General features: G+C 38.7%; 1 protein-coding gene across 6 annotated transcripts in view; it reads left to right on the top strand.

The window, feature by feature from the left end:
* The window catches only part of BICRAL (BICRA like chromatin remodeling complex associated protein), a 34,875-nt gene extending 8,266 nt beyond the window's left edge, over positions 1-26,609 (top strand). For 2 of the 6 annotated variants that reach the window (XM_068676750.1, XM_068676751.1), the window contains exons 2-12: positions 6,996-7,044; positions 9,620-9,668; positions 9,751-9,819; positions 13,877-15,577; positions 17,035-17,134; positions 18,395-18,492; positions 20,301-20,362; positions 20,510-20,655; positions 20,820-20,914; positions 22,232-22,334; positions 22,754-26,609. In XM_068676750.1, the coding sequence (XP_068532851.1) occupies positions 7,001-7,044; positions 9,620-9,668; positions 9,751-9,819; positions 13,877-15,577; positions 17,035-17,134; positions 18,395-18,492; positions 20,301-20,362; positions 20,510-20,655; positions 20,820-20,914; positions 22,232-22,334; positions 22,754-23,556 (3,270 nt within the window). In that variant the 5' untranslated portion in view covers positions 6,996-7,000 and the 3' untranslated portion in view covers positions 23,557-26,609. Of the gene's footprint in view, positions 1-5,767; positions 6,269-6,995; positions 7,045-9,619; positions 9,669-9,750; positions 9,820-13,876; positions 15,578-17,034; positions 17,135-18,394; positions 18,493-20,300; positions 20,363-20,509; positions 20,656-20,819; positions 20,915-22,231; positions 22,335-22,753 lie in introns of those variants that run through there. The other 4 variants (XM_068676753.1, XM_068676754.1, XM_068676752.1 and 1 more) reach the window with 3 other exon arrangements.
* Positions 26,610-26,718: the final 109 nt, after the last annotated feature.

The following is a 26,718-nucleotide window of genomic DNA, read 5'->3' as shown; positions in this document are numbered from 1 at the left end:
TCTTCATCTGGAAAGTACTACCCCAGTTCACAATACTGGAATGAAACCATGTTTTCATATCTTGAGAAAGTCCACACTTGCAAATTGCATTCTGGTGCTAGTTTAGGATCCCAAATTTTTTCCTTTGTTGGTTTTTCTTTAGAGTACAGTTCCTGGTAGATTTTGCAAATACATAATAGTTACTTTTTGTTGATTACTTTGGAAGGGAGAGTATTCATAAGAAATATGTATGTTATAGGATATAAGCACTGTGTGGTTTATAAGACAGTTGTTGAGCCCTTTTGCTTTGTAAAATATATTTTAGAAATTTATTTTGCTTTCTTGTTCCTGTTGCCCTGAAATGACAACTTTCTGATTGTTGTCTTTTTGCCTGAGTAAAATGTGAGGGATTTGTATTTGCAATCAAGATTTTCAGCAGTTGCTTGTTTTTCGTTAAGTATGGCATCATTATTCTGGTGCACTAACTTTTTACACTGAGAGAGGGGAAGTGAAAATAGCTCTTCGTAATTGTTTTTTTGTATTCTGTTTGGGTAAAAATCAGCTTCTTGAAAGGGCCGGATGTGGCGAGCAGCCCTTAAGCTGATCTTCAAACGTGCTTGGTTAGTTAAGAGACTGAAATCGCCCAGTTTGCAAGGTACTAGATTGTTCCAAATAGCGTGGACTTGAGATTTAAGAACAAAATACATGTTAAGAAGGGTTTGATTTTATACCCTCAGAATACTGGCACTGCTAGTGGGAGGTGTGATGGAAATCTGTGTGAGGAAAGGACTTCAGACCTGGGCATTTTGCCTCTGCAGTCGATGCAGCATCAGTCGTAACGCCGCCATGGTCTCTTTCATGTGATTAACAAGGGGAGAATGTTTGTCTTTAGTAGAATTACCTTCTATCTTTATTCAAAAAGAAGATAAGGGATACAAGTGTCATACGTTTGATGTTGAAATTTAGTTCGCTACAGTGCTGTTCTCTACAGTGGATATTACCATAAGTTTGATTTCTTCTTTTATTTTCGTTATTCTGATGATGATTACTCTTACGGTGACAGTTTATTTCTCCAGCTATTTATAGTGAAATTATTCATGTTGGGGCTGTAGATTGTAATTCTGGGAAGTGGTGTAGAACAACACAACAGTACAGACAACTTCATGGCTCAGTTGTATTATAATTACTGTAAATAATGGAGATTGCTTTAGAGTTTCTCTGAGTGGTGGTGTACAAAGTCTTAGGGAACCTGTGAGGATTAGGCTATCTCCTAACTTGGACCATGGTTGCTGTAGGTACCAAGTACATTGCTTTACGCTGTCTGAATTCTCTCTCACTATAAAGCTGTAGCTACAGCAGTCATTGCCTTGTTTTAAAACGTTGATTTCCAAATGCCAGCGTTGACTCTCAAATTCATGGGCCAGTGTGCTGCCAGCCAGGAACCGATACCATGGAGTTGAAAGCAAGTTGTGAGTTCGTTGATTTCTTTTTACAGTGGTTTTACAGATAAATAAATTTACTTGTGGCTTACCAAGTTTTGATGTTGATGATATCACACTTCAGAGAATTACTGCTCTAAATGATGCCTTTCTGTAGTAACCACTCTTCTAGGATTTTTACAAACCACTAAGATGATATTTTACGGCTTCGTGTGTGAAATTATGCATGAAGTTGGTAACGAAGTTACAAATGACTTCGAGAAAGGAAAATCTTTGTGACAAGCGTTAAGATAATTGGAGTGAATTTAAAGCCAAGTAGTTACAGTGGTTTTGCCTTAATGTCTAGTATAATAGTGAAATGTATTGAAATGTCAGCAACTGGCATCAGGTTTTGGGGAAGGGGTTCTTTTGGGTCGCTGCCCAGGATTGTACCTGGCATTTCTCTGCGCTCTGTAGGGCTGTGGAAGGTTTAGAAATGTAGGGAGAGTAGAAATGGTTATCTGTGTCTCGTGACCAACTAAAGATGATGGGCCTTGCGAAAAATTAAGTGTTTAAACTTTCTTGGGATTCATATTTTGCATCATTCTGCCTCCCCCAAACACTTCTGCCATTGCTTCTGTGTTAAGAATAGCGTACGGTCTATGAAATACCTATGAGTAGTTTAGTTTGGCTGTTTCTGGACAAACCATTTGTAATGACCGTGCAGGCTATAAAAAACGTGTGTTGTAGGGTACTTTGGGTTGTGTAGCACGGTGATGAAGAACTGGGGCTGGTGAGGACCGTGGGCAAGTTCTCTGGCCCTGTCCCCTGCTGTAAGCAGCGCTTGCTGCAAGGCTAGGCCGGGTTGGTCAGGCCCACGTGAGTTTTGGAAGTAACCAAGGACTGTAATTCCACAGCTGTGGTGCTTGAGCCTTCTTGTTTGTGAATTTCTTTTTCCTTACATGCAGTTGGAAGCCCCACAGGTCGTGCTGCATTGTCCTGGGCAGAAGAGGCTGCCTTGGCTGCTCTTAGCGCCCCTCTGCCAGTGGCAGGCCGCACGCAGCCTCCGCCTGGCCAGGCTGAGAAAACCCCTTTCCTTCGGGAGGACTTCCCTGGTGCTGTGCTCCAGGTCCCTTGTATTGTGTTGGTGCTCGGCTGGACTCTTGGGTTTGCATTTATCTGAAAGTCGGGGGTTGAAACTGGACACACTATTTCAGGTGGGACCTCACAAGTGCTCTGGTAGCCCTGTGACAGGCCAGAACCCAATCGGGAAGCTAATCCAAGCTGAAGCAGATCGATGTACTTTGTCAGACCAATTTTCTGTTCCCAGTGACTCTTGGATGCCTGGAGCTGACATGGGGAAAGTGAACAGGAGGGGTGCGGGGCTGCTTCTTGGTCTGTGCTGCATTTTAGATTAGAGGGCTGGAAGGAAGGGGGAGGCTTTCAGGCCATGCAGTAGCAGCCCCTCAGGGGACTGACCCGTCTGGCTGGTAGTTCATTGTCAGCTTTATTACTTTCGCTTATTTTATGATCTGTTCAGGGGCGTGCGATAAGGAAAAATTTGGTTATTTTCTACACATTAGTCAGGACGTTGTTACAAGCAGGCAGCGTGTTTCCCCCTGGTGCCAGTGACCCAAGTGGAAGCATGCGCTCTGTTCTCCTTCCTCCAGTACCAGGGGCATATAACGAAATAGCAGAGGCCTGGTGAATAACAAGTTACAGGGATATCTGTGTTGGGTTGTGACTGCTAATTAGCAAGGATTGCTATCGGTATATTAGCTGGATGCACCAGCAGGGCTGAGTTTGCCCTAGTTACGATGAAGTGAACTTTGTATTTAAATTAAAAAAACGACACTGTTGAACTGCGTTGATGATAATTAGGTACCTGTTAGGACACAGTGTAAGAGCTGGCTGCAGGACTGTGTGAATGCCCCAGTGGCTGTCTTGCCTCAGCTATCTCTGGCAGGGGCTGTTGTGGGGGCCCTGTGGGTGGCTGACCCAAATCCAGGAGCGAGTCCATCCTGAAGAGCCTGTGCTGGTGGTCTCCACATGCTTTTGATGACACGCCTCATCAGTAATACATTTTTGAGCCCCTAATATATGTGTATTTATTTATGAATTAGATATGGGTACTACTGAAGTTTTAATATTTTCTTCAGGTGCCCCAGCAGACTGTTGTGTGCACACTCTGCTCGGCAGACCGCTGGTGCAGGCTGTGTAGCTTTCATCCTTCAGTTTCTGCTCACTGTGTCGAGCTGCATTGTCATGCTGTCTTGGTATAATATGGTTTATACCCATGCCATACATCAGTCATTAATTTGGGCCACTATATGTTAACAAATACCACCAAGGACAAAATCGAACCTGTATGTAAAAAGATAAAGGGCAGTTAGCAAGAAAAATGACTTTTTTTTTTTTTCTACCATTTATGCTGTGGAAAATGTTAGGAGAATGTCATGGTAGGCTTATGTTTATTAACACACTTTGAAATGATAATCTGTGTCAAGGTCTCATGCTGCTCAGCCTGCCCTCTTTTAGAAAAAGACTGAACGAGGAGCTGCTTTTGGGCGTTGAAGGACTTGGTTTGATTGTGCGCCTTTTCTGGTGGTGTCCCGAGGTTAGGAGAACACAAATTGTCACTGAACACGAGCATCAGTCAAAAAGATTCAAACCTGCAGTTCCGTGGTGAAGTAGATCCTGGGAATACATAGCAAAGAGAGAACAGAGTTGAATCCTAATAGGTAGTGAGTGGCTGTGGCTTGGCTGTGAACTCGCCTGCTGTTTGGCAGACCGCATACCTGTGAGTGTGGTGTTCAAACTGCATGCTTGTCCTGGGGTGTTCACGGAAGCGCTGCCACTCGGCATCACGTTGGTGCGGTGTTACACCACTGTCCCTGGGGGGATATTGAGGTGGCAGTGATGTGATTTCTGCTTGGTTTGCAGTTCTCAAGGTGTTGGGAGGATGCAGCCCTTCTGACTGTGATTGCTCAGAGAGACTTGAACATAGCGAGAGCTAAGTACGATAGGCGTGACCTTGGCTCTGTGGTATTACATTCATCAGCTCTATCAAAGCTTGGCAGTCATTATCAACAGCTCTTTGGTAAACCATTTTTTTATTTTAAAAAAGGTAACAAATTTGTCATTTGTGTATAGAATTCTGCCAGTGATGGCAAGGATTTTGTTAAAACTTGGTGGAAGGATGTGCTTGTGGAGAGGCTGGTAGCAATTCTTGGTGCTTACCAAAAAGTAGCTGTTCTCATCATTTTTTATTGTCTGTTGTAATGCTCTATTGGGTAGATTTTTCTTGTATGAGTTGTGGAATGAGAAAAACATCAACAGATTATTTTTTTCTAATTAAGCTAACTAAATGCTTAGCTTAAGGGCTGAATAGTGAAAAGGATGTATTACCATTAGGATTTTATCTCCTTGGCATTTTCATGCATTTTTTTTTTTCTCTTCTAGTTGTTACAAATGCAAGTGTTTAAGAGTTTGGTGAACTTAGCAAATTCATTTAATTTGTGTTGGTAGTGTTACCTCTTGATTTCAAGTAACAGTGTCAGTGTTGCCATAGTGACATGGGATGGGATTTTCAGAAATAGGCTTGCAGTGTGGAAAAAAGATCCTGTTGACTTTCAATGGATTTTTTTTCCCCCAGTTACCCAGGAACCTTTGAAACCTGTTTTTGGGAGCTGTATATGCTATATAAGCAAACGATAGCTTTCTGCAAATAGTACTGCCAGTGCAATTAAAGCAGAATGCTAATCACTTACTGATTTGCTCTTGCTAATGCACACTTACATTGAAATTCACGGGGACATCATCGAACGTCCTGTAGTCGTTCCCTCAGCGCTCAGTTGGTGGTAGGAGCAGCGAGCAGGTTTGCTACTGAAACAAGGGAGAAGGTATTTTCCTTAAAATGCAGAATTGGCTCATGAATGCTAATTTTGTCTAGCTGTGGTGGGTTTGCCCAGTTGGGCAGCTGAGCTCCACCACTGCACCTCTCTCACTGCCACTCCTCAAAGGAAAGGAAAGGAGGAGAAAATACAACAGAAGGGGCTAAGGGGTTGAGATCAGGACAAGGGAGATCACTCAACAGTTACTGGGATGGGCAAAACAGACTCAGTTTTTGTGTCCTCCCAGAGCAGTGGTACTGAGGCACCCTTACAGCGATGGACCCTCCGCCTCTGCTGTACCCTTTCAATAGGTGTTTCAACCCTTCCCTGTGCATACGCATTGGGAAGATCCCCCCGGCCTCCTGCTCTGCTGGCAGAGTGGTCCTGGCGTGCTCGGCCTCCTGCATGGCAGGTCCCTTCATCAGCTCCATCATTAGGGGCGTTGCAGGGGAGGGAGCCCACAGAACGATTGGTGTGGAGCACAAGGAATTAAAGCCAAACCATAGTAAATTTGGGTGTAAGTTTGATGGTAGACTTTCAGGGGGAGCTGAGGGAAAACCGAACATGGAATGCGCAGGGATCAGTTTGATTTGATTGCACGATATCGTGGGGATGAGGCTGGATAACCGAATGGAAACTGGGGTACAAAGAGGTTTAGGGAATGCTCACAGCGGTTGGTAATTGCACTGGTGGATTAGGTGGGATCTCACAGAGAATAAGGGAGGATAAAGAAGTTCTTAGAGCAGGGAAAAGGGAGGAGATGTTACAGTCAGATGAAATTGTGGGAGCTAGGGTGAATGGGAGAACCAGGGTCATGCAAACAGGAGCTTCAAAGGACCAGCAGTCAGAGGAAAGAGTGAGGGAACATCCTTGGTACAGCCAGTACCAGACTGAGCCAGCCGTGAGCACGAGAGCTGGCGGCTGTGATGCTGTGAGGCTAAAAAGGCGCTGCGCCCGCTGGATGCTTGCATCACTTCGGTAATCCAAACAAATTCCCCACCCGTTCTTCAAAGGATTGTCAGAACTCTCCACTATTAATCACACGTTCATTTAAACACACTTCTGAGTATTGAGTAGACACTGAAGTTGTGTGTATTGCGGCTAGCAATAGCTCAGAAGGGCATTCTAAAAACACAATGTTCTTTCTAATGCCTTGCTGCTTGTTAGCTGTATTTTTCTCTCTGGCCTATGAAAGCACTGTTATGATACTGACCAAATCTCTATCTTTTTGGCTGGTTAAAGCCACCAATTTGTAACTGTCTGTGTAGGCTCTGGAGTGGTCATATATATCCTCGCTGGGAATAGCTGGGAAGAAATTCCCATAGAAGGATTTCAGTGAGAGTCTTGAGATATATTCGGAGTTGGTCTTTACTTTTTTAAGTCATGGATGTTCTCTGTGATCAGCTTGGTTAATCATTTGTCTTTCTCCAATTTAACTTTTTTTTTAAAAACCCAAAATGATAAGGTACTGCATGGGGTTTTGTAGATCCTTACATGTGACAATGTGATTTTGAGATAAATGTTTCAAATTTGTATGGACCTCCGTAGAAGGTGCGTGTATATACAAGAGCTTACCAGTAGTTATCACCTGACTCCCATGAATTGTTAGATACAAATCATCGAGATATTCTAGAATGGTTTTACTGTTAAAAGCAATCTTTTGTCTGATGCGTGTCAAATATCTCCCTCCTCCGTTTTGTTTCAGTTGTCATGGATGATGATGATGATGAATCCTGTCTCCTTGATCTTATTGGGTAAGTTTCCCCTATGCAATTCTTTCAGAAAAGGTGTGAAAAATCATTTTACAAAATTATCTTCTAGGAAGGGATTCTAGGTGCCTTGCAAATGAAATAAGTATCTATGATGTGCTGAAATGATAAAAATAAATAAATAAATAAAAGCTATGCTTCCCTTCATGCAGAGATAATGTGTTTAACACAGCCTCCAGTCGCAGTTCGTGCTAGTGGTTACTCTGCTTGTTGGCATCCTCCTCAAGAGCAGCTAAGGGTTGAGTGGAAGCTCATCTAGTGATAATACCAGGTCATTGCACAAGCACGTTGGTAGGGGTGCTGTTACAAAGTTCATTGCAAAGAATTACTTTTTGTATTAAAAAAAAACAACTTAGCTTTTTGAGCAGTGAAACTAGAAACTTTGTTAACAATATGCTTGTATTTTAAATAGAAAAGTAAACTCGATTTTTTTTCTCAACAAATACTTAACTTCTGCTAATAGCATGTATACATAAAAAGAAGCTAGAAGAATTGCTACCTAGTACTGTTAAGTATCCACAAAAAAACAGGATTTATTAGCATTTTGCGCAAAGATGCTTGATTGGGGACTTTTATTTTTTTCCTTACTTCCATCACAGATTTGTTTGCAGGTTGATAATGTATTTCCTTTGGGAATCTCATAAAACAATAATTAACAAGCAAGATTTCTGTGGATTGTTTATATGACAAGTTACCCTTTTTTTTTTTTTTTTTCTTTTTGCCTAGCTTTAATGTCAGGTATTTAAGAATAGGTAATACCCTGTAATACAGTAAAAAAAAAAAAAAAAAAAAAAAAAAAAAGATGAAACTTGAGCATTTATACCTGGTACTTTGTTCAAACACTCAGAAATTAGTGTGGTATCAGTCATGTAGCAGCTATTACCAGATCATTTCAACTTCATACAAAAGATTTTTTTACTCTTAAATGTAGCAAATAAATAGGTCTTTTATGCTTCATACCTGCTCAGAACTGGCAAAACCAGTGAGAGCTTTAACTTCAGAGAAAACAAAATACTGTTGCAGTGGCTGTTATAATTTGGGGGTTACTCTGTAGATGCTATGGCAAAAGTTTTGCCAGTAATGGCTCACACTTCCATTCCATGTGGTATATACTGTGCTACTGATGGTAGCTGTAAAAAAGGAAAGCACATCCTGCCTGGAACATAAGGATGATAATTGGCTGCTTTGGACAATTAAATGCTGCCTTGTGAGTGTGAATCATGAGGATCCCGGTACAAGTTTACACGTGGTCCAGAAAATGAAGTGCTCTCTATCCAGATAAGTGTTTGAGAAATTGCAGTGTTCTTCCTGCTGCTCGCAGCAATTAGTGCCCTAAGCAGCTAGAAGAATGGAGGGCAACATTTTTTCCCATCAGATCTTTGATATTTGGTAAGTGCCTTCTAAAATTCATCAGTTGCAAAAGACAATATTTAAGGTGGTGAAGTGTTCTTCAATTTTAATTGCATTTTTCATGACTTGGCCAGTGAGTGTAATTGGTATTAAATGGCCTGATCATGTATCAATAAAACTTATAAGTATGGTACACTCATGATCTTGTATAGTGATCTTTCTTCTTAATTCTTGACATTCAGTGCATCTCCTATGAAAATAATATTTTTGGTTGGCAGTATTTGTAACCACTTATATGTTGTAAATGTAATTGTACCATAAAGTCCCTGATGAGCAATACCTGTTTAACATAAGTTAGGTTATCAAATGTTGTGAATTAGTTTTTTATTTTTTTTCCCAAATGAAACAAAGAGCATGTGTATGTGTGCTTTCAGAGGACTAATTAACTTGTTCCCACTTTATTTTCCCATGTAATCCCAAATAATTCCATGTAATACATTTTTTATGAGGTCTGTATGTGCAGTTATGTTAAAATATTTTTAATTTATTTGAATTTCCAATGCTCATTCTGTCAGACCACATTTTAAATCTGAGTTCTATTCAGTGATAGTGCTAAATTCATGAAGTGCTCTGAAACTGTATTTCAGTAAGAAGTTATTTGTATGGTTGATTTTGCTTGGAAAAGATGCAGCTTTTTTTCTCCAAGTGAAGAGACGGTTACTCTATCAAAAACAAGTGGTTTTTGTTAATAGGGTGTCAGAAAACATTGTAAAGGATTCAAGTTTATAAACTTCCTATTGATTTAGATGTTAGCTGAGCAGGCATTATCGTTGATCCCAGTAGAATAGATGGTGCCTCTTGTAGTTCTCATGTTATTTGGTCACGTATTTTCCTTAGGTTTTGTATTACACATTGTGAAATACTGAATTGTAAGAGAATGAGAGTAGTACTCTCATAAAAGGAGGTAGAGTGCAACCAAGATTTTGTGGGTTTATCGCTTGAAATGCCTTTGTGTAATGACAGTAGATGTGATCAGCATCTGCAAATCATACTGATAAAGACACAGATCTTCAGATGGTATAAACTCTTCAGCTTTTCACGGGAGCCAGCAGAACCTGGTATATGTGAATTAGGAGTATCTGTCTCAGTTAAATCAGCCTCATTAGCTCAGTTGCCTAGAAGTGGTAACTTTTTTTCTTTTTTTCTTAAGGGACCCACAGGCACTGAATTATTTTCTACATGGACCTAGTAGTAAATCTGTAAGTAGTATTCCTGTGTACTAGACATGCATAACCGTAATTGTGTGTATTATTTCTAAACATGATTTGTGTCTTTTACCAGAGCAATGAAGACTTGACGAATGCCGAATATTCTGTAGCCAACTCAAATTCAATTTTTGCCAACTCCAATGTAAGTGGTCAGAAGAGAAATCATGTTTTTATTGAAACTGCATGCTTCTTTTACAGCTTTATTTGGCTTTTATATAACCAAATAAAGGAGATTTGGGCTCTGACCTTTTCCATATGAAAATTTTGAGTGCTAGCATAAAATCACCTTGCGCTGTGTAAGTATTTTTATTAGGTTTTCAGTGGTGACTTAACCAGAATACATATAGCAGTACTGGGCTGTTTTTCACAAATATGCAAAAAAACACCTTGTTGAGCCATGAAAATATTCTGCAGTGTAATTCTGTTCAGTGAACAAGACTTGTAAGTTTAGTGATTGTAGAGGTAGCAGTGCTGAAGCATAGACTTTCAAGTTAGTCATTCATACATTTCCTGTGTATTGTGGGGTAATTTTTTTCTTACTTCTATGTAGTATCTGAGCTAGCAATTTTAATTAAGGTTTTTTGTTGTTGCTGTTCTTTGGACTGAATAGCTAGCTGGGGATGTTTTCTTCCTGTCACTTCAGTGTTAGAGAAGTCACTTGAAATTCATTAGGTGTTGTAAGTAGTCTTCAGTGTTCTTTCTTTACGAGGAGTATTGCAGCACTAGACTGCATTTTACCCATAGAGGTTATGGACTTGCCATCCTTGGAGACACAGCCAAGGCTGATCTGACTGAGTGCTGGCAACAGACTTGTTTTAAATACGGTCGGACTAAATGACTTGTGGAGATGTTTTCTGTCCCACATTTCTATCTTTTTTTTTTCTTTTAAATTTAAATATAGGTATAATGTCTTCATCCCAGAATTCAGTTATTTCAGTATATACAGCTGGGTTTCCTTGGTAATTGTCTATTGTAGTGTTGTCTTGACTCTGCACATTTTTCCCATGTTCCTAGCGAATAATGTGGATATACTGTAGATGTGTAGGACCCTTAAATAATTGGCACAAATGACTCCTGAAAACTGTTTATCTGTTCATAAAGAACCAGTGACTTTTGTCTGCCTACAGTGTTAGGATATGATGTGTTTGCCCTATCCTTCCCCTTTCATTATCATTATTAAATATTGTGGGAGAAACATAAATTGAGTGACAGTTCTTTCTCCACAGAGCTTACAGGCTGAAAGATCAAAACAAGACAGCTAAGCCTGTTGAGATAGTTGTGGGGGAAGTGGGGTACCGAGTAGGGTGTGCCCAATTTTCTGCTGATCAGTAACAGTGTTGTCAACATGGTATGAGTCTAGCCGTTATCAGACAGCAGTTTCCTACATGCAGCTTGGCAGAGGTGAGTTTTGAGGACACATCCTAAAAATATACCGGGCTCTTGGGGAGAAAGGATGACATACACATTTGCTGTTGCCATAGCCGGGTTGTTCTTTGTAGACGTTCTTCTCATAGGCATGAGTAAGTAAGTGGTCAGGGGGTTACTTCTGGTGCATTTTCAGAGTGTGAGCTTTTAGAGTGATTTTGAGAGGAAATAAGTACTGAGGAAGATGGATTTTTTGGCTAGGGAATAGCAGTTGGGAGAAACGAAAACATTAGGTGAATGCCAGAAGAGCTTTCTGATGTATGAGATGGGGGGTGATAGGTAATCTAGAAGACAGATAAGAGGCGCAGGGTTTTCTAGTGTCTGTTTCTAGGGTGGCTTACCTTTTTTTTTTTTTTTTTTTTTTTAAGCTCTCCATAACATGTTCCCTTTGTGCTCTGCTCTTGTACTTTTGTGTCTCTGTAATGAATACCAATACCTTCTCTTCTCTTCCTTCTTCCCTTGGGTAGAAGCCCTGTGCTGACTTGCATGAAGAATGACTTGATTGCGAAGATAGATGTTTACAGCGCATTGTGAAGGGACAAAGTATCTAAAATCAAAGTCCCAGTGGTGGATGGTTTCACAGGCTTTGCTTATAAATTAAGACACCTGAAAAGTTGAAGGCTTCTGACCTTTTTGTCATCAAAATTCTTGCAGCTATTGAAAGTTTACTGAAAGTTCCGCTTTTGTTTATATTCAAAACTGCTACCATGACATAGCATTGACTGTCTTGGTGCCCATCTCATGCCTTTCAGTGGCAGAGATTACAAATACAGTGTCAAGGGGTTCAGTGCCTCAGCTGGTAAGCCTTCTCAGCCAACATATGCCACAAACAAGATCAAGTTTGTGGTGACTAAAGGGAGAGAAGGCAGTGTCTGCTTTTATTCCCTCCCTTCCCCTCTGAGTTGGATGATTACAGAACACCTCTGCTGATTCCAGGTTTGTTTCCTTGGGCTGTCATAAAGTCTGTGTTACATCTCTCATGAGAGAGTTCCCTAGCTATTGCCCTGTTTCCTGGGTTGTATTCAGTGCCGATTCATGAAGTTGCAGAGGTGCTAATTTCTCCTTGAAAGTAGGATGGTGTTCTGTGTGGCTCTTATGAATCTGGGCAGCAGTGATTCAGATGTTAAGTTGGAAGACGCTAGTTTCCAGCTCATGCATGTAAAATTGTTTTTAAATGTTAAACAGTCCTGGGAGCAGGCAGTGAACCTCAGGATTTCCCATTCCAGAGAGGGAGTTTCAAGCTGTTAATCTTGATTACATATAATATTATTATTTATTATTACTATTGCTATTGTAATTATTATTAGCAGTAGTTGTATTGTTAGTTCTGACTGCAACAGTATTAACTGGAAGCTTCTAAATTATACAGTCTTGAAAGATTTAACGTTGGTTGCTCTCACTGGAGACAAATTACAGATGCAGTAAGGATTTATCCCCAGGAACGTGTGAGTCTTGAATTCTAGTAGAGCCCGATTTAGTGATTCGTTTGTGCTCTGCTTGATGGTAGCTAGGTACATTCAAGGACCTAATTTGTAATTTCAGGTGTTCATGAGGTGTAGACATCAAGACATTTAAATACCAGTGATGTTTAAGTACCAATTTAGTGCCTTTTGTTAATACATATATGTATGTAATTGATGTTTATATTTTTAAAATATTATATTGATTTCTAAGAACAATCTCTTAATATTGTATAATGTGACCAAAGTTCTGTAAACTACACAGGATGATTCAGAGGCAGACTGGGGTAAAATTCTACATTGAGTATGCTTAGGGAGCTGTAGTTAGGGTGGGGACATTACTGCATGTGATAATTACAGCTTGCAGTGCCTTCACCTGTTTATACAAGGTGAAAACTAATGTCTATGACCTTCAGGTAGTGAAGGCTCGGAATATGAATGTGACTGATATTTTCACGCCCACATTTTGCAGTCCTGGCCAAAGAAGAAATTGCATGTTGGTTTTTGAATAGTTGAAAGAGGATAGTGAAATTTAGAAAGGTGTACTCAATCTAACTTAGAAGTATTGCAATTTTCTAATCCCATTTAAATTTGTCATTCCTACCCTCTTTTAGAAACCTGACATTTGTGTTGCTTAGAGATTCTAGGCATAGTTTTGTTTCAGGAAAATCTGACAGTAGGCCAAAATAAACTATTTTCATCTCACAGTATTTATAGATGTAGCTTTGAAGGATTTTTCTTTCAAGGTGCTACTTAATATTTGGTGTAGTGTCAATGCTAATAGCTTCTCTGTAATCTTTTTAATAAAATAAACTGCCAAGTCTGTAGCACCGTTTTTCTTAGTCCTTCATTTCCAAAATTATTCTAAACAAAGAATTAACGTCGTTCCTTAATTTTTTGAACTGGCCACTAATTTGCATTGTGCGACTGTAGTATGGCAGTATTCTGGAGATGGAGCTCCTTTCTTTTATCATTTTGTCCACACTGTGCTCAGCTTGAAGAAGGGAAAAGGGGTCTTCAAGAGCATGTATCAGATCCTCTTGAAACATTGCAGCTGCAGAGCTGCGAGTGGTGGTGTTGGGAGGCTGGAGAAGTGTTTCCAGCAGTCTGTTACGAGGGCACGAGTGGGATGTCAGTGATGCACACGTTTGTGCTGGCCTGCTGTATGGGATGAACCTCTCCCCTTATAAACATACTATGCAAAGAAGATAATTTTATAGCAAAAGTTTGTGTGCATGAAAAAGTTTAATGGGGAAACAATTTAGAGCTGGTAATTTCTGAAAATGATTTATGTATTGTTGCTTTCTGTTTCAGAACACTGATCCTAAGTCATCTGTAAAAGGTGTAAGCAGTCAACTTGGAGAGGGGTCTAGTGATGGACTGCAGCTGTCCAGTAGCCTTCAGTTTCTTGAAGATGAACTTGTATCTTCTCCTTTACCTGATCTTAGTGAGGATCAACCTTTTGATATTCTTCAGAAGTCCTTGCAGGAGGCCAATATTACCGAACAGACTTTGGCAGAAGAGGCATATTTGGATGCCAGTGTAGGTTCTAGCCAACAGTTTGCACAAGCTCAGCTTCATCCTTCTTCATCAGCATCCTTTACTCAGGCTTCTAATGTTTCTAATTACTCAGGTCAGACGTTGCAACCTATAGGAGTTACTCAAGTGGTACAGCAACCTGTTGGAGCATCTTTTGCAAGCAATACAGTCGGTGTGCAACATGGCTTTATGCAACATGTCGGAATTAGTGTTCCCAGCCAGCATTTGTCTAATAGCAACCAGATTAGTGGTTCTGGGCAGATACAGCTAATTGGTTCGTTTAGTAATCAACCTTCCATGATGACCATTAATAACCTTGATGGATCTCAGATAATACTGAAAGGCAATGGTCAGCAAACACCTGCAAACATGAGCAGTAGCCTCTTGGTTCATAGACAGACTCCAAATGGTAACTCGCTGTTTGGTAACTCAAATTCAAGTCCAGTAGCACAACCTGTAACAGTCCCATTTAACAGCACAAATTTTCAGACATCCGTACCTGTCCATAATATCATCATTCAAAGAGGTTTAGCACCAAACTCTAACAAAGTACCCATTAATATCCAACCAAAGCCTATCCAGATGGGTCAGCAAACTGCTTACAATGTGAATAACTTGGGAATACAGCAGCATCATGTGCAGCAAGGGATTCCGTTTGCCTCCGCAAACTCACCTCAGAGTTCAGTAGTTGGTCCCCATATGTCTGTTAATATTGTTAATCAGCAAAACACAAGAAAATCAGTTACACCTCAGACAGTTAGCAATGCTGGAGGTAGTATTGTTATCCATTCCCCCATGGGACAGCCTCACGCACCTCAGAACCAGTTTCTCATACCTACGAGTCTGTCTGTTAATTCCAATTCGGTTCATCACGTCCAGGCCATAAATGGACAGCTTCTTCAGACTCAGCCTTCCCAGCTGGTTCCTAGCCAAGTGTCTGCTGAGCATGTAATGCTCAACAGGAACTCCACAAACATGCTGAGAGCCAACCAGTCGTATTCCGGGCAGATGCTGAATAATCAGAACACAGCTGTTCAGCTTGTTTCTGGCCAGACCTTCACAGCTCCTGGAAACCAAGTGATAGTGAACCACGGGACTTCACAAATCGTTGGTGGACAGGTGCCACTGCAGCAGGCGTCGCCAACAGTGCTGCATTTGTCACCCAGTCAAGCTAATGTTTCTCAAGGTAGATCGAGTTTCACTACGATGTCACCTGGGCAGTCCACAGTCTCAAACATGTCAGCCTCCAATCGATTCGCCGCTGTGAGTTCTTCTGGTTCGGTACATCCTAGCCTGGGACCATCGGTTCAGTCCGTGGCGTCAGGGGGAAACTTCACGGGAGATCAGCTCACGCAGAACAGAACTCAAGTTCCCGTCAGCGCATCGCATCGTCTTCCAGCATCCTCTTCCAAATCTAACAGCACCTTCAGTCACACGTCAGTTGGAGTGACGCAGCAGCAGTTCGCCTTTGGTCAGGTATGCAAGCTGCTTTGGGGTGCGGCCAAAGAAATGCTCCTAAACTGTGCTAAAATCTGGTTAACAAAGTGGTAATGTTATATGGAGAACATTCATTTTGGTAGGTTATATTGTTACAAATACTGTGGGACTGCTGAAAATCACTGTAACCTGTATGCATCATTTCACCCAGTATTTTGTAAAGTCTTTCACTGAGCTAATGATTGTTGATTTCATTAATTCTGAAGTTTTCATTGGTAGTGATAATTTCTAAATGGGTATATTGATGTATTTCTGTTCCCATTCAAAGAAATGGACACTGTGAGGTTAAACAACTCTGGGCTCTCCTGAAAATCTAGCTATAGAGACCAATGTTAAAGTCTTGGGTACATTCTTAGCGCCTACAAGTCCTTTGACCTCACTAAGAATTATGTATGTGTTTTCAAGGTTTGGCTGGTGCAAATTTGAGATCGGAAGTTTTCTTGGGAAGAAGAGTACTGATAAATATTAAACAAAGTCTGAATGTGCTTTTAGGATGAAAACTGGTCTTTTTTGTCCAGTTGATCCAGTTGCAGAATATATTGAATTTAAATTTGTCGGCTTTCGTAAATAACTTCCTCACCTTGTCAATATTTAATTCAATGACATGTCACGTCATTAGCAACAAGCTATTATCCCCTGCTGGCATTTTTTTTTTTTTTTTCCCTTGGTCATTCTAAAATACTGATAATTGTCTCAGAATGCGATTGTACCAAATACCATTTTTTTTCTCTTTTTCTCAAAGACATTGCATTCATCAACTGAGACCAAAATAGGCAAGGATATAAAGCAGCTTTACTTAGAAAATAAAGGAAAACATGTTGTGGGACCAATTTTTTTAGTCTTTGCCAAAAATGCTACCACAAGTTGTAAAGCTTTGCTTGCAGATGAGTAGAGGCCTGCCTGACTTTCTCTTCATATTCCTCTATCTTCATATTTATAGGATATGTATTGAGGTCAGTGAATTTCAGCAGTTTCAGAAGCACAGTATTTCATATTGTTGTAAATGATAATTTTATTTTTCTGCTATAACTTCAGAGCCAGAAATGGCAAAATGATTTTAAGTATAGAGAACAGGTTCTACTGTTCACCGGAATCTTTTTAGTTTGTACCTATGTTTTAAATGTTATATGGTATCATAAACAGTGTATCACTTAGTCACTAAGCATTGCAGAGTTTGTTCCACTGATTCTTTGTATTTTGTTGAGACAGTTCAGTCACCTTTTGCAGTTTTGAGACTCAAAAGCTGAGCTGTCTGAGGGCCACATTTAGTTTCTGTTCCTCTCTGATTAACTTTATTAGATTCTTGAGCTTACGTTGAGAAGTTGAGATGGCTGAGGCTTCACCAATTACAGGTTTGAGGTGGAAGAAGGACGTGTAGATTGGATGTGCAGATCTGACTGTAGATTTTGTTTTTGTTTTTAATGTATGTGGCACAGAAAAAAGCTATGAACCAGACATCACCAGTTTCTGCATCGAAGACGCAGGATAATTTGAGACAGCCTCAGCTAACAAGTCTTCTGAGCAACACACTATCAGGTCAACTAAGGTCTTTTTAAAATCATTTTCTCATTTTTTCCAGCAACAGAATTAAGTGCTTCTTCACAGTGTTAGGCTTTCATTGATGGCTCGTGCTGGTAGTCCTAAAGGTTATCAGAATTCAGTTTTTTAGTTGCAAACTAAGTTTTTCAGTATTGGCTGTGTGCTATTATTTTTCTCAACCATGGCACATATTTTGTAAAGTTGAATTTGTACTATAAGCAGTTTCTGCTTTCCTCTATAAAATCCCAAACTGTACCTTCTTCTATTTTTCTTTTTTTTTTTTTTCCAACTTGGAAGAGTAGAGGTAGGTCACTTTGAAAATACAGACATCAGCTACAAAATTCTCTGATGCTTCTGTAGCTTCTCTTGTGATGGCTGCTTCAGGTCCAGAGGAAATAAAAATAGTGATCACAACGTTTTGTGCAGGCTGCCATCACTCGGTTTGTTTTTGAATAAATCTGTAATTTTCAGTTAGAATAGATAATTTCTTGTTTATGGCAAAATACTAGGCTTTTTCAGTAGCATCATGCTATTAAAAAAGCCAAACCCAATGCCAGATTATAATGTCTTCAAAGCAAACAGAAGAATGCAGTAACCTTAATATCTTTGTATGTTAGTAACCCTTTTGAATAAGGTCCCATAATCTACTTGCTTTTTATTTTTTATTTTTTGTTGTTCTGTGCTGATATGCAAGCTCTCCAGGCATTCTCTCCAATCAGCACAATATATGTTTAGAAAAATAATAATTGTGTTGGTTGTAATGTGTGTGGGGGGGGTAAGATGCTGTTTGCATTCCTGTGTAAGGCAATTGGAGGAAGTCTGCCCAGCTATAATTTAGATTTTTTTTGTGAAGTTAGAAGAACTTACGCTGTTTAAGTACTTGCAAGAGCTTTACAATATTTAGGTTTATATCCTTCAGTGAGGGTTAGTATAGAAAATCTTGATAAAAAGTACTGTGTGATTTTTTTCGGTAAAATTTTTGGCCCCTATGCTTGTAGTACTTGAATTTCTTCTTACCACTGCAGTGGTAGGAGGTGCTTATATGTAATGTTTTTTGTACTTTGCAGTACAGAATATCGGTCCTTTTACATCTTTATGTGTTGGTTTCTCTGCAGGGTAGTTACACTAGTGTTTTTAAGCATATGAGGCATCTTTCACCTAAAAGCTAAAAGCTCAAGTAAAATGATCAGGACAGGTACATGAAATTGTTCTGTTCTTGCATAGGATGACAGAGTCTTTTTAATGTATTCTTTATAGGACAGGACTCTGGAGGAAAAGTCATACAGCAGTCTCTAGGAACAGCACAGCCACAAGAAAAAGGAATAGGAGCGTCGTCAGTTCAGCAGAGTGTACAGGTAGAAAATACTTTTTCATTTATATGCTTCCTTTTCCCTTCAAACTTCAGTGAAGTTAAAGATGCTTCAACTCCATAGTGATAATGTAGTAGTCATTGCAGGTTGTTTTACAATGCAGGAAGGCACTCAAGCTTGTTAAATTTTACCTTGACACAAAAAAAATGGGTATTTTGCCAGTTGATATTATGAATGCTGTTTTGAGATTTACTCAGTAAGTGGAGTCTGACTCTGTGGCGTCCTGACGATAATTTCATGTGACATCACAGTTCTTCATTTAGCTGAGCATGAGTTAGACCTGCTGGTATTCTTACTTCTTACAAACTCTGCTATTCTGTAGCTGTCTGGGAGGGGATGGTTTCTGAGAAGTAGCAGAAAAATTCCGTCTGGCCTTTTTTTGATTCTTTACTGCATTGTCTTCTTTCCCCAGTGTTGTTTTTTTTTTCCCACCAAAAGTTTTCCTATATATGGCAACTATGTAGAAAAATTTAACACTGCTTCCAAGGTTTGGGGCTGAAAGGGGAGAACAGATTTTTTAGAGGTGGAATACAAGTACTTTTGGAGGAAGGACACAGTTGTTACATTCATGGACTGGAGTAGCTGAGGGCAAGAGGTGAGGGTCTGAAGTAGGCTAGAAAGTTTGGGATTAGTTGTGGATAGAGCTAAACTGCAAAGTCACAGAAGAAGACAACAGAGGCTTTGATTTAGAATTTTTGTTCCTTGCAGTAAGGCTTTCAATGTAGTATGGCATACGTGTTTTTCATTGTCTTACTGATTGATGTACAAGTAGAGCAGAAGATGCATAACTCAATTATGAGTTTAGCTTGGTTTTGTAATTATTGGTCAGATGTGTGTTCTCATGTGGTGGTGAATACTTTTTATTCTCTGAAGCTAGAGCCTTTTTGACCAGCAAGTACCATTGCACTGTGCCTGCCTCATGCCACTCCTACTTTGTTAAGAAGGATGCTCTTCACCACATCCTCTTTGGTTCCTTCTAATCATGTTGCAGTTCAAAAGAGCTTTCCCCCAATCTGTTTTTAAATCAGAAGTAACTTTTCCTCTGTGGCTGGTTTTGTTAGACTAGTTGATTAGTGTCATGCAAAAAGAAAAGTTTTAAATAAAGGCTGTTTCAGAATGGCTTCTTGGGGAGAATATGTAGATTGCAGTAATGCCTGTCATACGATAGGAACATGAACCTCTCCCATCTCAAAAAACATAATATCTTAGGGCAGTGTTCCACTGCAAAACCTTGTGGCTTCATAAGTGTGCAAGGAGATGACTACATGGACCTGTCTGATAGGTATACCTGCACCATTGACGCTGAAACAATTTCTGGGACTGCTTTCGCCTCCCTCCCAACCACTGTGGCTTTAGAAAATTTATATATGGAACCCTAACCTGCTTCCTCAACAGATACTCCGATTCATTTAAATCAGGGAAGATGATGACAGCTGAGACATGCAGACAGTTCTTGAGAATATATATATTTTCAAGTTTTTAGTTGTACCTTTTCACCTGCTAAATTTGATAACAAACCTCTTCTCTAGTGAAGCGTGTATGTGCACCACAGTGGAAATTGCCTGGAAACTTTACATTTGTGATGCAGTAGAAGTGACTTCTGTATTTCACTGAGTATTTCGTTGAGTATTTCATAAAGTGCCCTATGAAAACATGAGATGGTTAAGTGTTTATACTTGCTTGGTGATTGCAGTTACTACTGTTGAAATACTTATTTGGCAGAAACAAATGTTGAAACTTAGGCTTTACAAAGGAGGGCACATACTGTAATTTGTCTTTTATTTTGCACCTAGGTGGATGGTCATTTAGTTGGACAGAAAAGGCCTGCTGCTAAACAGTTAACTAAAGGAGCTTTGTAAGTCATTCTCTTCTTTTTTAATTTTATTGCAGATATTTTCTCTTAACTTTCATCTCTTTAGTTTTCGATAGCGTATGAACTTTTATTTGTGCCAATTATGTGTTCGTATGTGCTAATTATAGATATCATTAATTTTCATTGTAGTATTCTACAACAATTACAGAAGGATCAGGTGAATGCTGTGACGCCAGATAAAAGTCAGTTCAGATCATTAAATGATGCAGTTCAGAGACTCCTTTCATATCATGTGTGCCAGGGATCGCTGCCAACAGACGAAGACTTAAGGAAAGGTAATTTCCTTTAAAATTGGCAATAAAATTGTAACGAATGTACTGAGAGAATTCCTCATCTAATTTAGAGTAATAAGGGAAGGAACATTTCAAAGTTTGTGCACTTTACTAAACCTTTTGGTTACTGAAGAACAGTATTTGAAAGTATACTCTTGTCTTTCTAGTGGACAGTGAATTTGAATCTGTAGCTACACAGCTTCTGAAGAGGACACAAGCTATGCTGAACAAATACAGATGTTTACTTATAGAAGATGCAATGGTAAGGTGTATAATGCAGATACAATAATGTTTATAGGATGTGATTCAGTTTGTAAAAAATACAGGAATGTGAGAACTAGCATTAAGATAAATTTTGTTGATGCTATTTATCCCTATTTTTACATACTGTCTAAGCAAGGGTGCTGCCATATACTCATATCATAGACATTGGAGACACATCAACAAAGCTCTTTGCTCTTCCTCTGAGGCTGTGGTAGTCAGGTGATATGTTTCTGCAAGAGATAATGCCTGAAAGAATGTTGTAAAGCTCCATTCAAAGGCCTCCAGACATATTATAATTGGAGCCAAATTTATTATAATTTAGGAAATAATTAGTTCTCCTTAGAAGCTAGGTGGAGTCTGACATTTCATCATAAATGCTTCCAATTTAAATGCTTTCACAGTCCCAGGTGTGAAGTGAAAAAACTTACTTTAAGAATGTATATTACAAGGATCAGGGAATCTCATTGTGGCTTCAAACATGCTGGCTTTTGAGTCTGGAAAAGTACAGAATTTAGGTATAAAAGACATTTTAATCAATCGTTTAGGAACAGGAATGTGTAGTAAAGCAGGAATTCTTAATAAAAATGTTGCAATTAGCATGGTTTCAGAATCTGGCAGTCCCATTAAAAAGATAGTAACTGTCATATATTTGGAAGTAATTGCAGATGCAAAGGGGGAGATAGAGGCGAAAATCTGTTCTTTTAGCATCTGGTATTTTGCATGGTGTGTCCTATTCACTCATTTTGGAATGAAGTTATTTGAAAGAGTGTTCAGGATTACTGGTGTTGTGACTTGGTAGCCAGTGAACTTTTCTTCTGTGATGGATGGGGCTACTGGCTTGACGGTGTGGTCAGCAAAATGCAACAGCACCAGCTAGTTGAAAGTACTAGTATTGCTGGGAGAGAAGTGCAGCTGCAAGATGATAGGGTGGTCCCAATTGGAAGATCTTTGCTGTTCTTCCCTCTGAAAGAGAAAGTTGCTGTACATGATGTAAAAAAATTGTGGTGTCCAGTGGTAAATACAATCAGTTGTGAAATGCTATAACTGCTATGACAGGAATAGCAATTCCCTGTTCTCAAATCTTTAACAAATTAAATATACCATAAAATGTGAATAATAATTTGTGGTTGAGTTTCATTAGTTCTTGTAGTCAGGGTCAAGATCGTTGAAGATGCCGTGAAATTGTGAATGTTCTCCACAAACACATAATGAAAGTCATTCTTTTTCTTTGAGTGGTGACTAAGCTATTAGTGTTTTGATTTAGTACAGACATATGAGTTACTTCAGAGATGGTTGTTTTTTCCTTTTCCTGCAGCGGATAAATCCATCTGCAGAAATGGTAATGATAGATAGGATGTTTAACCAGGAAGAAAGGGCATCTCTGTCCCGAGAGAAGCGTCTTGCACTAGTGGATCCTGGTAAGTGATGGTTGTCTTCTGAATCTTACAAAAGCAGCATAAGCGTGGGTTGTTTAAAAATATCTCTGGCCCCACTGAGGCACTGATTGCTAGCCTATTTTAAAAAATATGCAGAGGAAGTATGATATGGCAGTTTAGATTGAAATACTCATCTTCCTAATATCACATTTGGATATTTAGAATGCTTGGAAGTGCCTTTAATGTGGTTTTACAGTGCCCGTTATGTGCATAGCATGCTGGTAAATTTGGTCATAATCTCCTGCCCTAAAGCATTAGTGCAGCGGAACACTTAAGCGTTTCTTAAAGACATGAATCTCTAGGCTGTGGATGTTACTTGAATTTCAGTACTAAGGAAAAGATGGAACGTGTTCTTTTGGTATATAGGTAGTTAATGTAAAATGTTGCTACTTAATTTTCAGATGGTTATCAGGCCGATTTTTGTTGTTCTGCCAAACAATTTGATAAAACAGCTGACGAAGCACAGACCAGCAAAAGTGACCATCAGTCTAACAAAACATTATCTTCTCGAAGTCAGACTACCAAAACCCAAGCCAGAGACCGACCAAAATCCAGCTCAGCAGAGTCCACAAATCACAGTAAACTTCCTCTAGTGCCTAACAACATTTTGACACCACAAGAAGGAACAGCTTCTACTAAAAAATCGGAGAGCCTCACTAAAGCTTTAAAGTTTGAGAAAGCTAATTGTTCTTCTGAGAGCCAGTACAAGGCCCTTTCTGAAGAAAAGATGGCTGGTAAAGATCTTAACAAGTCCATTGAGAATTCTTCGAGTTCTGAAGACTTGTCAAAAACTGTATCAAGAGGCAGTCATGGAACACACAATAAAATATCAAGGAATACAGTTCAGTCTTTCTCAAAGGTAACATGTAATAATTCCCTCAAAGACAAAACTCTGCGGAGCCCTCCAAAGAATGAGGTTTTACATCCTGATAACATGAAGGGCTCTGGTGAACCCCAGCAAGACTTACTGCTGAGTAAGAGTTTAGAAACGACATTTAAAAACATCTTGGAACTTAAAAAAGCTGGGAGACCGCCACAAAATGAGGCATCGAGTAGTGGCTCTGTTGACTTAGAATTTCCTAATTTTTCACCTATTGCTTCACAGGAAAACTGCCTGGAAAAGTTTATTCCAGACCACAGCGAAGGTGTTGTAGAAACTGACTCTATTTTAGAAGCAGCTGTAAATAGTATCTTAGAGTGTTAATAGTTACAGTACCATGGACAAGATATGTTTCTCTTAGCAGAAGCAAATGTGAATGACACCACAAGTACAGCCTGACATACATTTAAGGTTAACCTTTCTAAACTAGATTCTGTTCTGTGTTTGAGAGCAATACTCATTGTGGTTACAGTGAGATATCCAAGTAAAGTTAATCCTTGTTAGAATGCAGTCTGTTAGGGCCTTACTATTTCAAGTATTATTATGATAGTGCTTTTGATAATTGTGCAGTACTGCAACATAACAAGGTTGCAGGTCGTTAGGCCCTATGTAACATGGTAATATACTGACAATCACAGTCATTTGAAAGGATATATTTATTAAGTAAATGTTTTTAAAAAGTGATGGAAGCAACAATTCTCCCCTACCCTTCTTTTCCACAAATCATCAGATTTTTAAGTTGTTCTGGAAACCCACTGTACCTCTATTCAGAAGTGATAATTTGCTTTGTTAAGGAACCTGTGTTCTAGGATTCTTAAGTTGGAAGGATGTCATCAGTGTGTTTACAAGGCTTCATAATTTAAACTTAAAGTGCTTTTCTATTGCTTTCTGAGCAGAAACTAGTACTCGATATATTTGTAGTGGGTAAGTTTAGTCTGTGGGATGATATTATATGATCTTAGTCACAGTGGCATGATATGAAGTAATAAATGCTTGACTAAGGAAGGTAGAATGGAAGCCAATGAATGGCAAAGTGTACAGGATGAGGCCATGATAGAGCCATGAATTTATATATATAATACATATATATGTTAACTCTTGAGGAAGAGATTTTGCATTTTATAATTGGATGTAGTCAGCCTTGAGTCTTTCTGAAGTGGTATAAATGTTTTTTTTTATTTGTTGGTTTTTCTTTTTTTTTTTGTTGCTGTTTTTTTTAAGACCAAGTGTCAAAAGCACTTTTATTTGAGAACTGTTATGATATTTGTAGCTTATATTTTAAGAGGACATTAGCCTTACTCTGATGAAACTTAAAGGCCAGTGTTTATTTTTGTTTGTTGGTTTTTTTTTTTTTGCTTTTTTCTGTCAGAGAATGTTAAAATCATCCACTGTAGCAGTCATAATTATCAAGATATGTACAGACCAAAGTCGATCAGCAATCCCATTGTTAAAACATATCTAAAAGTGTGTAATTATTAACTCCTATTGTAGAGCCAAGTGAAACCATTGCATGGTTTGTATTTGGCTCACTGTCATGTTGATAAGATAGAATCTTATTATTTTATTTATTTATTTTAATCTATGCCATCTTTCTTTTTGCTGCCCATGCTGCTTTATCCGAGTTTACTTTGGTCATGAGTGCTTTTGTGCACATAAGTACGCTGACGTTAGTCACGTGCATGTAGTACATATGTCTGCTCAGGAGGATATAGCTTTTGTGATTTCTAAGGTATGCTTATATTCTCCCCCAGACCTTCCCCACAATTTCTTAGAGAAATTTCTTAGAGATTTCTTAGAAATTTCTTAGAGAAACCAGCCATTCTCCAGACTTACTAATGACAGTTTTCATAATCTAGAGGCTCATCGTGACAAACTGTGGTTGTCAGTTAGATTGCCAGGAAAGAAAACAAAAGGTAGAGTTTTGCTATCATGTAACTCAGTGCATCTGAATAGTGCAAAAGAAAGCAGAATTAGATCCTTGCGATAGTAGATCACAGTGCAACTCAGTATTGAGCTACAGTCCACTGTCTGACCACTAAAGGAAACCAAATCTAGAAAGCAACATGAGAAAGATGAACTTGTTTAAAATTCATTTTCCCTTCAAAGTGAATGGAGATACTGTTTTTTGTATGTTACTAATTGCCATTTAAAAAAGATTGTGCCAATTTTAAAGTACATGTTTGTAAAATCCCAACATTCCCAAGTGTTGTAGAAGATATTCAAAGTAATAAGTATTGCCAGTTTTAAATTTTTAGTTAGGTGTCCATAGAATAGACTCTCAGGCAGTTAGTTGTTTTCTTATTGGCAAAACTGACAATATAGTCTTCACCTATTGCCTTTTTAGATTTAATAATATGTTTATGGCTGTGTATCACGATGCGTTTGTGTTATGATTTTTGGAAATTGAACCATTCTAAACTATCTAGGAAGGAAGTTACACAGCTGTATGTTAACTAGTTAATTTTTTCTTTTATAGGAAAAAAAAAAGTTGCACATTCATGGATTCACTTGATTTTTGTACCACCTCAGAATGGGTACAGCATCTGTACAGCAAATACATAATAGACGTATCAGGCTATGTGTCTTCTATTGGATCTTACTTGGGGATGGGGGACAATGGATATTAAAAATGACAAATTACAAAAAAAGCAATCACTGTTGATTTGGTCAGACACATTTCTCTGAACTACTTGCGAAAGGAACCCAGTGAACAGTCCTAGCAAGATAAATGTTGAATTGTTCATGTTCTGTTGTTTACTCCTTTGAATTCAGTTCTAAAGGAATTCTGGTACGTGGTGAAGCAGTAAATGAAAGAAATGTATTTTTTGTTGTGTTTGAAAGAAAAAAAATATAAATTAATCATATGGAATCAAGTCCAGCAAAGTATTGTGAATGTGCATGACTTTAAACATGTTTTCATTATTTTGCTGGATCAGCATTGTGATTTCAATGTTATTTAATACTGCCTAATATTAAAACAAATTTTGAACTGGCAATTAAGAAAAATATGTTCATTTTGAAGATTTTAGTATAATTTATCTGTTAGATTAGGGAGGCCTTACAGACTGACTTCACTTAAAGAGGATGTGTCACTTATTGTCAGTGTGGTATGGACTTTATTTGCTTAAATACCTTCATTTGTAAAGTATGTCTCACTTGAAATTGCTTTGTATACATTTTGTAAAAATATTTATAAAATGTTTTGTAAAAAAAAAAAAAGTATAACAAATTGCAGTTTATTTTGTTATGTTGGATAAATACTGTTAAAAGACACAAGTCAGTAAATATATTGTTAATCCATGGATAGGAAATGTTTAGTTGGAGATTACAAATTGAAACAACCATTGCAATACAGCCAAAGATTTGGGAAAAATGTGCATCTGTGATTGTCTTGATTTACCCAAGTTGAATATTTACATTACCAAAAGAGGGTTGTTCTAAAATTTAAGTAATGTGGTTGCAAAATGTTCCTACTCCTGTGCTTTT

Source organism: Anas acuta, chromosome 3 (genome assembly GCF_963932015.1).
Source record: "Anas acuta chromosome 3, bAnaAcu1.1, whole genome shotgun sequence".
Lineage (NCBI taxonomy): Eukaryota > Metazoa > Chordata > Aves > Anseriformes > Anatidae > Anas > Anas acuta.
The sequence above is the reverse complement of the archived record's forward strand: the minus strand, read 5'-3'. Positions and strand labels throughout refer to the sequence as shown.